Source organism: Cnephaeus nilssonii (genome assembly GCF_951640355.1).
Source record: "Cnephaeus nilssonii genome assembly, chromosome: 20".
NCBI lineage: Eukaryota > Metazoa > Chordata > Mammalia > Chiroptera > Vespertilionidae > Cnephaeus > Cnephaeus nilssonii.
In genome coordinates this window covers 31,246,876-31,259,650 of record NC_137091.1, presented here as the reverse complement: position 1 = coordinate 31,259,650, position 12,775 = coordinate 31,246,876, and the positions used below count along the sequence as shown (strand labels likewise).

Genomic DNA, 12,775 nt, shown 5'->3' with positions numbered 1-12,775 from the left:
CTCTTCTACCAATGAGAAGGCTCCCGGCCCTGTGGTTGGTTGTACTGCAGAGTGATTTCCGTGGACGGCTTCCTTCAGCTAGCATAGTGAGTGCAGTGCCTGGAAGTCGTGCCTGTCCAGAGGCAGGCCAAGGGCTCTGTCTCACAGGTGACGGCAATAAGCATGTGGTCCTCGGTGCCGCAGTCTCTGCTCCTTCTAGTTGTTGAGAGTGAGTTGAGGCAGACGATGAAACTGCACAGATGACCAAGGGTGTTGGTTTGGTTGCTCTTCGTGGAGGCTGCGGGAGAGGCCTGCACAGGTCGCTCAGTGGTCAGGGGCTTCATCTAGTCCCACCTTTACCTGTTCTACACATTGGATGTTGCTATTTATTTTTAAATTGTTGCAATAAATATCATTTGAACAAAAGGTTCCACTACTAAATAAACACCTCTTTACATGTGTACATGCGTACCTACCTACCTACATACGCTACTCGTATCTGAAGTGTCTCCAAAGTCTGATATTTTCATTATAAAATCAAGGATATAATCCTATAGGAAAAAACACCGTTGGTGGATCCTACTTTAAAAGCTTGGACAGGAGGCTGTTTGATTCTTGCCTGTCCTTTTGGCCAGTCAAGCACAGAAGAACACCACAGTGCCATGCTCTCTAGCATTACTGCTCCTCCTGGAGTTCACTTTCCCTCTATAACATTCAGAACACTGCATTTCCTCTCCTTTGTGCCTAGCTCTCATTTGTTAAAAAAAAAAAGGGGGGGGGGGGCGCAAAACAAAACAGTTTCTCTGGGTTCCCTGATGCTGACTCTTCTTGCATTGGTCTTTTGTCTGGGTGTTTACAGTGGCTCATATTCTTGGATATATAGTTCGCTGTCTTTCATTAATTTTGGAAAAATCTTGTCCATTTCTCTTCTGCCCGCACACTTGTACTTCTCCTGGACTTCGTTACATTTACTTGGACCTTTGATGTTCAATGCAGCTCTGGGTTGCTTTTGTTTTTCTGAGTCTCTGCACTTTTTCAGTTTGGGTAATTTCTATTGCCCTCAGTCTTCCAGTTTATTGACGTTACTCCTCAGCTCTGCCCAGGCTGCTAACGAACCTGTTGGATTCTTCATCTCTGATATCATAGTTTACTTGTTTTTGTTTTATTTATTTCTATTTTGTTTTTTGCTTTTTGTCCCTAGCCTTTCCATTTGACATGTCTTTTAATCAACTTTCCATATCTCTGCTGAAATTTCCTAGTTATTCATGTTTTTAAAAATGTATATTTTATTGATTTCAGAGAGGAAAGAGAGGGAGAGAGGGAGAGAGAGAGACAGAAACATCAATGATGAGAGAGAACCATTGATTGGCTGCCACCTGCATGCCCCACAACGGGGATCGAGCCTGCAACCCGGTCATGTGCCCTTGACTGGGAATTGGACCGTGACCTCCTGATTCATAGTGAGCCATGCCAGCCGGGCTTTGCATGCACGTTTTTTCTAACTAAATGTTTTATTATGTTAATATAGTTATTTTAAACTCTCTGTCTGATAGTTCCAGCATTTGAGTTGGTTTTGAGTCTGGTTCTAATAATTATCTTGATAAGTTTTTATTCTCTCTTTTGGGAGGTGTGCCTTACAATTTTTGATTATTAGAAATCATATTTAGAAAATATAGAGACTGAGGGAAATAGTGTTATGCCTGGAAATGGGAGTGCTGCTGCTCTGTCAGGCCCTCAGTGGGGTCCTCGAGTTGATCCAGTCAGGTGTGGGTTTGGGTTTTGTTGTTACTGTGGTTATCTTCAGTGTACCACAGGCTTCAGGTTTCTCCAGCAAATGGCTGCTGGTAGGGAGCCCCAAGTGGGGCCTGGAGTGTGGAAGGTTCTTCTCTGTGGTCTTGCTTTCAGGAGTCTCATGTGGCTGTGGCACAGAGAGATCTCCCTACTGTTGACCCCTCAACCCCACCGCCACTCGTGAGACAGCTGTTACTTGCTGCCTGGTGATGGACTTGGGGGAGGTGGAGGAGGGTTCTCCCTCCTCCTGGCCCAGCCTTAGGCCCAGGCACAAGGCCTTTGGCAGGGGCTTTCTCAGCATCCCTGCCCCTTCATTCCCCAGCAGCAGCTTGACTTCCACTTGGTGGTGTTGCAGGATCCTTGACCCAGGTAGGCCCCTTCCTCCGGGCCAGAGGTGTTTTGCTTTGACCTTCCTCCAAGGCAGGGTATCTTTGCCAGTGGCCTGTGCCAGGAGGACTTCCTACCCTGCGCCCAGAGGCAGGAAAGTATTGCTTTTCATGAACCTGTTGAATTTGTTGCATTCTTCATCTTTTCATCATCCTCCCCAGAAACTTGGGGTCTTTGCTTGGACTCTGGGATCAGGAGCAGTCTTGTTCCTCCCCTAGCAGCTTAAGGGCTTTTGTCTTGGGTTGAAGGCTCCAGGGAAAGGCACAGGGTTTCCTCCCTGTTCTCCAGGGGGAGCCAACCCACATCTGTGTCACCTTATGGAGGCTCTCCAGTCTCCTGCCTATAGAAGAGAGCTTGGGAGTGAGGGCACACTCCCCTGTGTCTGGGCTCCTGGCTGATGGATGTCACACTCAGCCTGTAGGAATGTGTCCGTCTTGGCCAGTCTCTTCTACCTGCTTATATGGCAGCCACCTCCTCCTACTGCTCTGCCACAGCTGACAGTTCACGTGTCCCATCTCTCCTCGGAGGAATGGTTCCTCTTGAAAAGCAGTTCAGGTAGTGACCTTGCAATTCAGCTCTCTGCTGGGCTCAAGGGAAGGTACAATGTGCAGAATACCAAGCTTTTTCTTGATGTTATGGTGGGAGTGTGATGTTCTTTTGTGGTTTTCTACATCCCAAGTAGCTAACAGAAGAGTACTTTGTATCATACCAGCAGATATCACCATCTAATACCTACCCAAGTGTTTTCTTATATGGAAGAATTTTGGTTTTAAAATGAACTTTGACATACTTCCTAAGCTTTTTCATTTCTTTCAGTTATCTCAGCTATACCCTGAAGAAAATTTGGAGAAATTCATTCCTTGCTTAGCTGGCTCAGATTCGTTTTATGTAGAGCGAAACCACATGGATCTGGAAGCGGACCTGAGGTATGCTCTTCACCCCACCCCGGGGCCATAGGGAGCAGCCCTTCTGGTGGTGACTGCTCGCCCTCTGCAGTGTGGGCAGGCTGGGCAGTTCCAGACATGAGCTGCCTGTTCATCTGAGGAGCTCTTGAGGTTATACTAGTACATTACTCTGGATAGTTTTCTGGATAGTTTTATTTTATTTTATTTATATTTTATTGATTTTTACAGAGAGGAAGGGAGAGGGATAGAGAGTTAGAAACATCGATGGGATGAGAGAGAAACATTGATCAGCTGCCTCCTGCACACCCCCTACTGGGGATGTGCCCACAACCAAGGTACATGCCCTTGACTGGAATTGAATCTGGGACCTTCCAGTCAGCAGGCGGACACTCTATCCACTGAGCCAAACCAGTTAGGGCTACTCTGGATGGTTTTAATCTCTACTTTGTTTCTAGGGATATTCATCAGTTATGGGCAGTTCGAAGACTCTTAATAACTTAGTTGTGATTTTGAGAATATGAGCAAAGGAATTTCAAGTATATGCTACTTGCCTTGGCTGGGTGGCTCAGTTGGCTGGGTGGCATTGTCCTGACATGTCAAGGTTGCAGGTTCAATCCCCTAGTCAGGGCACATACCAGAAGCAACCAATGAATGCATAAATAAGTGAAACAAATTGATGTTCCTCTCCTTCCCTCCTTTCCTCTCCCTCCCTCCTCTCCTCTCTCTCTATAAAATCAATCAATAAATAAAAAATCAATGTACTAGTATATGCTCCCATTGGACTCTGGGATCAGGAGCAGTCTTGTTCCTCCCCTAGCAGCTTAAGGGCTTTTTAATGTAATTTTGACAGTCTGATAAAACTATATCTGATTACTGTTTCTGCTCTATAGTGGAAAGTTCAGACGGTTCCAGGGGCTAACAAAAGGTGTCTGGACCCTGGATCCTGGCCTAGCATTCTGGTTTTGGAACTGTGCAGGGAGGGGCAGGCCTGCTGCCTGGTCTCCAGAATGGGACCTGACATCTTAGCGCCTGAGACCTAGTTGCAGCTCAGTGGCTGTAAGTTCCCGGTGATTGTGATGCCACTGACTGCGGTCACGTTATAGCTCATCAGGCCCTGAAAGACTTGATCATACAGTGTAATAACATACAAGTAAAAAAAGGGGCATGGGGAAACTATGAATCATAATAAGGATTAAATTGAATTAAATCTAGATGATATAGATTAAGGCACTTCTGCTTCTTTTTTTCTCTAATATGTATTTCTCTTAATTGGGAATTGAAATTTCTCTCCCAGTCTGTGGTAATACCATTTTAATACTGATAAGCTCCTTGGTTTAATTTTTAGGTATTTGGCTTCATTACCTTCTCACGTACTGAAAAATGACCATGTTAAGAAATTTTTCAGCACTTCATCTCCCACGCAACAGCTTCAAAGTCCAAGTGAGTTTGTAAAATGTGATTAAATAAGAATAAGAATATTTTTATTGTCTGTAAATTTTATGATATTTATTTTAACTCACAGGTCCTGGCAACCTTTCCCTTTCTAAAGTTGGTACCATAATGGGCGTGTCTGGAAGGTGAGACTTCTACCATGTAACCAACACCTTTTTTTTTTTTATTGTTTTTATTGATTTTTAGAGAGAGGGAAGAAAGAAGGATAGAGATAGAAGCATCAATTAGAGAGAAACATCATTGATCCGCTGCCTCCTGCATGCCCCCTACTGGGGATCAAGCCCGGAACCTGGTCATGTTCCCTGACTGAGAATCAAACAGGTGACCTCTTGGTTCCTGGGTCAATGCTCAAATGCTGAGCCACTGGCTGGGCTAACCAACACCTTTTAAATCAGTGTTGTTACTTTTGGCTGTGTGTAAATAAGTCATTCTTAATCTTACTTTTAAATGTTGAGAGAAGAATTGTATAGAGATAATCCAATTTAAGATTTCTAAAAAAAAAGAGAGAGAGAGAGAGAGAGAGAGAGAGAGAGAGAGAGAGAGAGAGAGAGAAGTGTTCTCTAAGCAACTGGAATTGGAATTCCCAAGGACCCTGCTACAAGTGCCAGTTTCCAGGCCCTGCTCGTTCTAGGAAGCCAGAATTTCTGAGAACCCTCATTTATACAAGCTCCCAGCAGGTGGGTGGGCCTGATGCCAGAGTGCTGCTGTAGGGGTCCTCTGTTCTTGTGAGCCGGACAGCGATGGTAGGAGTGCTCAGGTGACAGAAAGGCCGTCTGCCTGTCTGACAGCTGATATTTTTAATGGGCTGATATCACAGAGCATGCGCGCACGCACACAGTTGTGTGAAGAACTAGGCAGTTAATGAGGTCTTGGAAAGCGCTGACTTTCTTATTTACTGCGTAGCACTCAGCCTGGTATGCAGTGAGCACATAGTCAATCCATGTGGGGGCAAGGACAGAAAGTTCCTTCCAGCTTCTAGGATTTATTATTTTTTTTTAAGGTTAATTTGAGTATTCAAGATTTAGGAGTCAGTTTTAATTTATGATTGTCAGTATCATCCTGTGATAAAAGTAACAAACTAGTCAAGTTGTGACACACGTATGAACATACACATACATATATGTGCACACATAGATACATACTCTTAAACATGTGCATACAAATGCATATGTACACATGCTCTTAAACATCATACAAATAGATACATATACATGCATGTAAACATACATGCCTACAGATGTCAGACTTCAGTGGGATGGAGTGATGGTGTGGAGAAGTGGCAGAAAGGGCTCTGAGGTGAGCAGTGGATGGGACTGCACATGCATCCAGGATGGAGAAGCTGGCTTGTGCATGCCTCTAACGGTAAGGCTGCGGTCTTCTGAAACCACGTGACCTCTGTCCTCACAGGCCTGTGTGTGGAGTAGCCGGCATCCCATCCTCTCAGAGTGGCGCCCAGCACCACATGCAGCACTCAGCTGGCGCGGCCGCCTTGCCCCACTGCTCCCACACAGGGGGCGGGGGCTCGGCGCTGGCCTACCGGACCCAGATGGACACCTCGCCTGCCATCTTAATGCCTTCCAGTCTGCAGACCCCTCAGACCCAGGAGCAAAATGGGATTTTAGATTGGCTGAGGAAACTGCGTTTGCACAAATACTATCCCGTCTTTAAACAGCTTACAATGGAGAAGGTATGTTGGCTACTAAGCAGGCGACGTAGAATTTGCTTGTTTTCCCAGGTAACCTTTCTTCTGACCTCATTCCTAGAGGAAGTCAGTTGGGTTTCTAAACTGTATGAGTTGTGGAAATCACAGTGCCTGGAATTTAATACCTACAGATGCATGCCCTAAGTCCTGCATGCTCCCAGGAGGGTAGCAGTGGATTAGAACTTGAAGGTTGCCTGCCGCTGAAGCAAAAGCTGGAACAGGATTGGTTGCAAACAACCAGTTTTTTTAGATAGTTTGGGGTCTTTACAAATTTGGTACTCTATGTGATGAGCAGGACATTGTGTCTCCATCAGTCCTGCAATCAGTAGAAATAGTGAATTTTGGTGCCCACATCCCCCAACTCCCATCTTGGATGTCGTTCCATATAGGCCTGTGCATGTGCTGATGCTCAGCTCAGGAAGGCCAGTTGTACAAGGGGCCCAAACACTTTGGTCCCAGTAAGTGGCTCTATGATGATCTGGCTTGATTTAGGGTCAAATAGCTAAAGGAATAGATGAATTTTAGGGCTTTCAAGCAGTGCTACATAGGAATTATTTTTTACAATAGAAAGTTCAGATGAGCATTATTTCACTCTTAAATTCTGAAATTTCTTAAGTCTTGGTATCAATGATAAAACTAAATTGGACCTATACGCGGTGTCTAAACTCTGAGCTCCCCCTGTTGGATAAAATGACTTGGTGGCTTTTATCTAGGTAAAATTTCATTTGTCCAAAAATCTGCACTTGAACTTAGAAATTCAACTTTTACTGCACAATAAAAAACAGATTTTAAGTATATTTGTAATAGTTTCAGTTTAGGATTCATAGATCTTAGGAACAATAGATTTTACTAACACTGGTCATGATCAGCTTTAGAAGTTTTAATGTATCAGTTAAAATGGCTACACTCACAAATCATGTCACGGACTGTCTTGAGAGCCAGAACATCATTTGCTTGGTGTAAGGCCGGGTTAGTTCTGATGGCCTCTGCTCTTCTGGATCACTTGCTGCCCAACAAAGTTGCTGTTGTCCCAGATATCAAGAAAAAGGAGCTGTTAAAAGAAACTGTCCTCCTGTCTGCAGGAGGATAAATGCTTGCGTTTGAGGAGTGTGTCCCAGCGAGGAAGGGGGCACTTACACAGATTGCATCTCTGTCATCACCTTCCTGCACAGCATGGGTCTTCACCAAGCCCTTGTGAGGTGCCTGGTGCCCTTATAGACGCAAAATGAGTGTCTTGTATTTTGAACTATGGATACCAAAACATTCAGCAAGTAAATGTTTTAGTTTTCCCAAGTCTTTTATTATCTACTCTTTGGTCTGTTTGCATGTCCTAGAAATGGAATTAAAGTTCTTTGTTTTCAGAATCCTAAGTCTCAGTAATTTTGTAATTTATTTCTTCTATGGAAGTTTCTGAGCCTTACCGAAGAAGATCTAAATAAATTTGAATCCCTTACCATGGGAGCAAAGAAAAAACTCAAGACTCAACTGGAGCTGGAGAAGTAAGTGTGACGTTGTGAAATGTCTGTTATTTTAGCTTCTGACCTGCTGAACAGATGCTAGGACTTAGAGCTTTGTTGCATATTAGTGATTGGATCACTTTTGACTGCTTAGCACATTTTAATGCTTTTAAAATTCTATGAATGTGGCCCTAGGAAAGGTTTGCTAGGAAAGGTCCTTCTAGTGAATCTGACTAGTTAGAATGTGATATTTTCCACCCTGGAGATTATTTTAATGAAAGTCACCTTTGTGTAGAATATATGCACTTATGCAGTTTGTGAAATATGAGAAGGTTTTTTAGCAGAATTTAAAACTTGCTTGTTTGTATGCTTTCTTATTATAACAGGGAGAAGTCAGAGAAACGGTGCCTGAACCCCTCAGCCCCAACCCCGGTCACCAGCAGTGGAGTGGCCCGTGTGCCCCCCACAAGCCACGTAGGGCCCGTGCAGAATGTCCGAAGCCCCCACGCTGCAGGTGGGTGAGAGCCGGATCAGCCTTGACACATGGAGTGCAGTCTGTTCCTTTTGATAATCGTTAGACCTCATAATACACCCTTCTGCCATGTATCTTTTAGTATTTACAATTACTACTCATTATTTTAGCTTTTGTAGTCTCTACCATAGGAAATTAGATGGGTCATTTTGCTTAGAAGCTGGATACTGGTGAGTTGCCTAAAGTTGTTTGGGCTAAAGAATTAGATCCAGAAACTACTACAGTGAGAAGGAAAGAGTAGGAATTATACAAAATAAATGAAAACCTCTCTCTTCCCCTAGGTCAGTGGTTGGCAAACTCATTAGTCAACAGAGCCAAATATCAATAGTACAACGATTGAAATTTCTTTTGAGGGCCAAATATTTTAAACTTAAACTTCTTCTAACGCCACTTCTTCAAAATAGACTCGCCCAGGCCGTGGTATTATGTGGAAGATCCACACTCAAGGGGCCAAAGAGCCGCATGTGGCTCGTGAGCTGCAGTTTGCCGACCACAGCCCTAGGTGGAGCACAGAGGTCATGTTTAAGTCATTGCCTCAGAGGTTCCCTTTGAAAGTCTCCTCCATGCGTAACCACCCCCTTTCTGCTCTGGGGACTTGACGTTTCAGTGATCTGGTTTTTTAGCCACTATTCCCCTCCTCCTCCTGCCTCTCCCTCTCCTCAGAAAAATGTTGAGGACCCCTGTATAAGTTGCTCTGTTGTTTTCTTTCTTTTTTCTTTTAATCCTCACCCGAGGACATGCTTTCATCAATTTTCACAGAGGGGGAGGGAGAGAGAGAGAAATATCAATTGCTTGCCTCCCAAATGTGCCTCGACTAGGAATTAAACCCAAAACCTGAGTATGTGCCCTGACTGGGAATCGAACCCGCAACCTTTCAGTGTACGGAACAACGCTCCAACCAACCAAGCCACACCAGCAGAAATATCAAGAGTTGTCTAATTGGCCGAAACCGGTTTGGCTCAGTGGATAGAGCATCAGCCTGTGGACTGAAGGGTCCCAGGTTCGATTCCGGTCAAGGGCATGTACCTTGGTTGCGGGCACATCCCCAGTAGGGGGTGTGCAAGAGGCGGCTGATTGATGTTTCTCTCTCATCGATGTTTCTAACTCTCTATCCCTCTCTCTTCCTCTCTGTAAAAAATCAATAAAATATATTTAAAAAAAAAAAGAAATATCAAGAGTAATAGTAAATGAGGAAGGGAAAAATGCAGTGTATCTTCTGAGTGGTTATTTAACTAAAACGGTCTGTCTCTCAACCTCATGAAACGGGGTGTTTGTGGATGACTCCTTTTGCAGCACCATGCTGGTTTGGGAACCCTTTGTTCTCATTCTCTGGTGTTTGAGTAGAGGGGGGCATTAGAGCATCTGGCTGAGAGCATCGCTGTGTTTGCATCTGCCACGTAACTCGCCGTGACCTTGGGCAGTTTGTTCTCTAAGAATGTCAGAGCCCTGTTGAATATGGAAATACCCGTACCTACCTTCTTGGGATTGATGTAAAGGAATCGGTGTGCGATAGGTTTGCACGGAGGTGGGTGAAGGCGGACCCCTGTTGGAGTTCTGAAATGCATGGATTTGGGTGCCACCTCTGGACTCTCACCTGTCCCTTCTCCACAGTGCTGCGGGTGGAAGTGGAGCAGCCCCCTCACCAGACGGCCCGGGAAGGCAGCTCCTCAGAGTGCTCCAGCTCCTCCCCCAGCCCGATGGGGGTGCAGGCCCGGGAAGAGAGCTCAGACAGCGCTGAGGAGAATGACAGGCGTAAGGATGCCCAGCATGGCTGGCGCGGTGCTGCCTCTGCCCTAGGCTGTGGGGCTGTGCTGACCTCTCTGTTTCCATCTAGGTGTGGAGATGCACATGGAGGGTTCTGATAAGGAGAAGCCTGTCATGCTACTGAATCATTTCACTTCGAGTTCTGCCAGACCCACGGCCCAGGTTCTCCCTGTGCAGAATGAGGCAGGCTCCAACCCTTCAGGCCACCACCCCCTGCCTCCACAGATGATGACTGCAGCCTCGCACATTGCACCCATCAGAATGCTGAATTCTGTGCACAAATCAGAGAGGGGAGGCACGGACATGAAGCTCCTCTCGTCTTCTATGCACTCACTGCTGTCTCTAGAAGAAAGGAATAAAGTCTCTGGACCAAGAAGTGGAATCAAAGTGGACAAGAGTTTTGGCAATGCCATGATGGATGTGTTGCCCACGTCTGCCCCCCATCAGCCCATGCAGGTCCTCTCTGGACTTGCCGAGAGCAGCTCCGGGTCACCCACTATCTCCTTTGGTCCCCGCACCAAAGTCGTCCATGCGTCTGCGCTGGACAGGGTGATGAAGCCGGCCCCGCAGCCGGCCCTGGTGGTGGAGACTAGCACTGCTGCCGTGGGAACATCCAGCACGGTCTTCCACGTGGCTCGGCCACCAATCAAACTGCTGGTGTCTTCATCTGTCCCTGCGGAGTCTGTCATTTCTGGGCAGACTTCCTGTTCTAATAACGTGCAGATCAGTGTGCCCCCTGCAATAATAAACCCCCGGACTGCTCTGTACACAGCCAACACCAAAGCTGCCTTCTCTGCAATGAGCAGTGTGCCTGTGGGCCCCCTGCAGGGCAGCTTCTGTGCGAACAGCAACACTGCCTCCTCCAGTAGCCACCCTTCCCCATCCTTCCCAAACATGGCCACTGTGCCCAGCTGCCCGGCCCCCAGCTCCAGCCCTGCGCTCTCCTCAGTCCCTGAAAGCAGTTTCTACAGCAGCAGCAGCAGCAGCAGTGGCAGCGGCTCCCCCGGGAACATTCCTGCCTCCGCTCAGAACCATCACCACCACCACCACCATCAGCAGCCGTCGGCGCCCCCGCAACCCTCACCTGGCCCGCCACCAGGCTGCGTCGTGTGCACATCCTGTGGATGCAGCGGGAGCTGCGGCTCTGGTGGCCTGACCGTCAGCTACGCCAACTATTTCCAGCACCCGTTCTCGGGGCCGTCTGTCTTCCCCTTCCCCTTCCTGCCCTTCAGCCCTGTGTGTGGCAGCGGCTACGTGGGCACCCAGCAGTACGGCAACAGCGCCTTCCCGGTTGTGCACTCACCATATGGCAGCAGTGTGCCTGCCGAGCCCGTGCTGGGCGGCCAGTCCACATTCACCGTCCCTCCCATGCAGAGCTTCATGGCAGGGGCAGCTGGTGTGTACCAGGCCCAGGGCTTGGTGGGCAGTAGCAATGGTTCCAGTCACAAAAAGAGCGGCAATCTCTCATGTTACAACTGTGGGGCCACCGGTCACCGCGCTCAGGACTGCAAGCAGCCGTCCATGGACTTCAATCGGCAAGGTAAAGGCGGGCCACGGCCGGTGAAGCTCCAGAGGCAGACCGGCTACACTGGCTAGCAGTGCAGCGCTGCCCAGAGAGGTGCAGGCGAAGGCTTACTGTTTATGAAAATAATAGTAAACTTGCTTCTTTTTAAAGCAAAAAGTAATTTTTAAATGCTCTTTGCAAAAGCATGAAATTCTTGGTAGGTTCTAAAGCCCCCAAAAGGTGGGTTATTTTGGTTCTAAGAGTGTCTTCATGATTTCATCATACTTCTTATTCTAGAGCATGTTGAGCTGGCAGTGGAGAGGGGCTCTGGCCTGATGGCTCCTTGGTTTCTTATTTCTTGCCATGTGACTGGGAAGCAAGTATCAGCAATTTAATGCCACTCCCAAGCTTTCGCTGAAAGCCTAGGGCATATAGCACAAGTTCAAACGCTGCGGGTGGACGTTGGTATCCCCACTTCTGCTCTCCCCACAGGGTGCCATGGCTATTGGTGTGTGTGTGTGTGTGTGTGTGTGTGTGTGTGTGTGTGTGATGTCATTCTCACTGCTCTACCATCTTCTGCCTTCCCCCCTTTCTCCCACTCACTCTCTTTTGTCTCCTTTAGTCAAATTCACACGTATGGTTGATGTATTTATTACAGTGGATTTGTTCTTGCTGTTGGTTTTGGAAAGATGATTAAACCGGGCATTGGGAAAATTGGTCCCAGCTCTGTGGCTATTCACTGTGCAGTCTTATAAAGTCACTTGATCTCTGTAGATGTGAAGGTTGCTCTAAACCTGTGATTTCCAGACCTGCCTGTGTATCTTAGTCACCTAGAGCAGCAGTCACCAACCTTTCGGACCTCACAGACCACCGGTTGGCGACTGCTGCTGCAAAGGTTTCCTTAAACCAGTGGTCACCAGCCTTTCGGTCCAGTGGGCGACTGCTGACCTAGAGAACTGTAAGACTAACAGCTCAGACTCAGTAGGTCTGGTGGCAGGTGGGGCAACTGGGCTATGGCAACCCCTGTTGATAGAGATTGTGCTGCATGTCCTGATGCCGCGAGCCCAGAGCACGGGGCCCTGTCCCCAGAGGACGCATGTCCCGAGAGGATGCATCCTGGATGGCCAACCAGCTATGTGCTGTTGGGAGTCCCAGAAAAAGCACTCCTAAAAAGAATCAAGGAATGGATTGGTAACTTCAGTCATTTCACCCCTTGTCTGATTTTTAGAAAACTAGTAAATTTGCATCAATTGTGGGGTGGGAGAGGGGGGTTGGCAGTGGTTAGAACAGGTGGTCTAGATT

At 47.1% G+C, this 12,775-nt stretch overlaps 1 protein-coding gene across 1 annotated transcript in view; it reads left to right on the top strand.

Annotated features, from left to right (window-relative positions):
* ZCCHC14 (zinc finger CCHC-type containing 14) overlaps nt 1-12,775 on the top strand; it is a 70,511-nt gene that overhangs the window by 52,670 nt on the left and 5,066 nt on the right. Inside the window, exons 5-12 of the mRNA XM_079800275.1 lie at nt 2,974-3,083; nt 4,408-4,502; nt 4,585-4,639; nt 5,922-6,201; nt 7,624-7,715; nt 8,060-8,187; nt 9,817-9,957; nt 10,040-11,509. Of these exons, the coding sequence (XP_079656401.1) occupies nt 2,974-3,083; nt 4,408-4,502; nt 4,585-4,639; nt 5,922-6,201; nt 7,624-7,715; nt 8,060-8,187; nt 9,817-9,957; nt 10,040-11,509 (2,371 nt within the window). The remainder of the gene's footprint in view (nt 1-2,973; nt 3,084-4,407; nt 4,503-4,584; nt 4,640-5,921; nt 6,202-7,623; nt 7,716-8,059; nt 8,188-9,816; nt 9,958-10,039; nt 11,510-12,775) is intronic.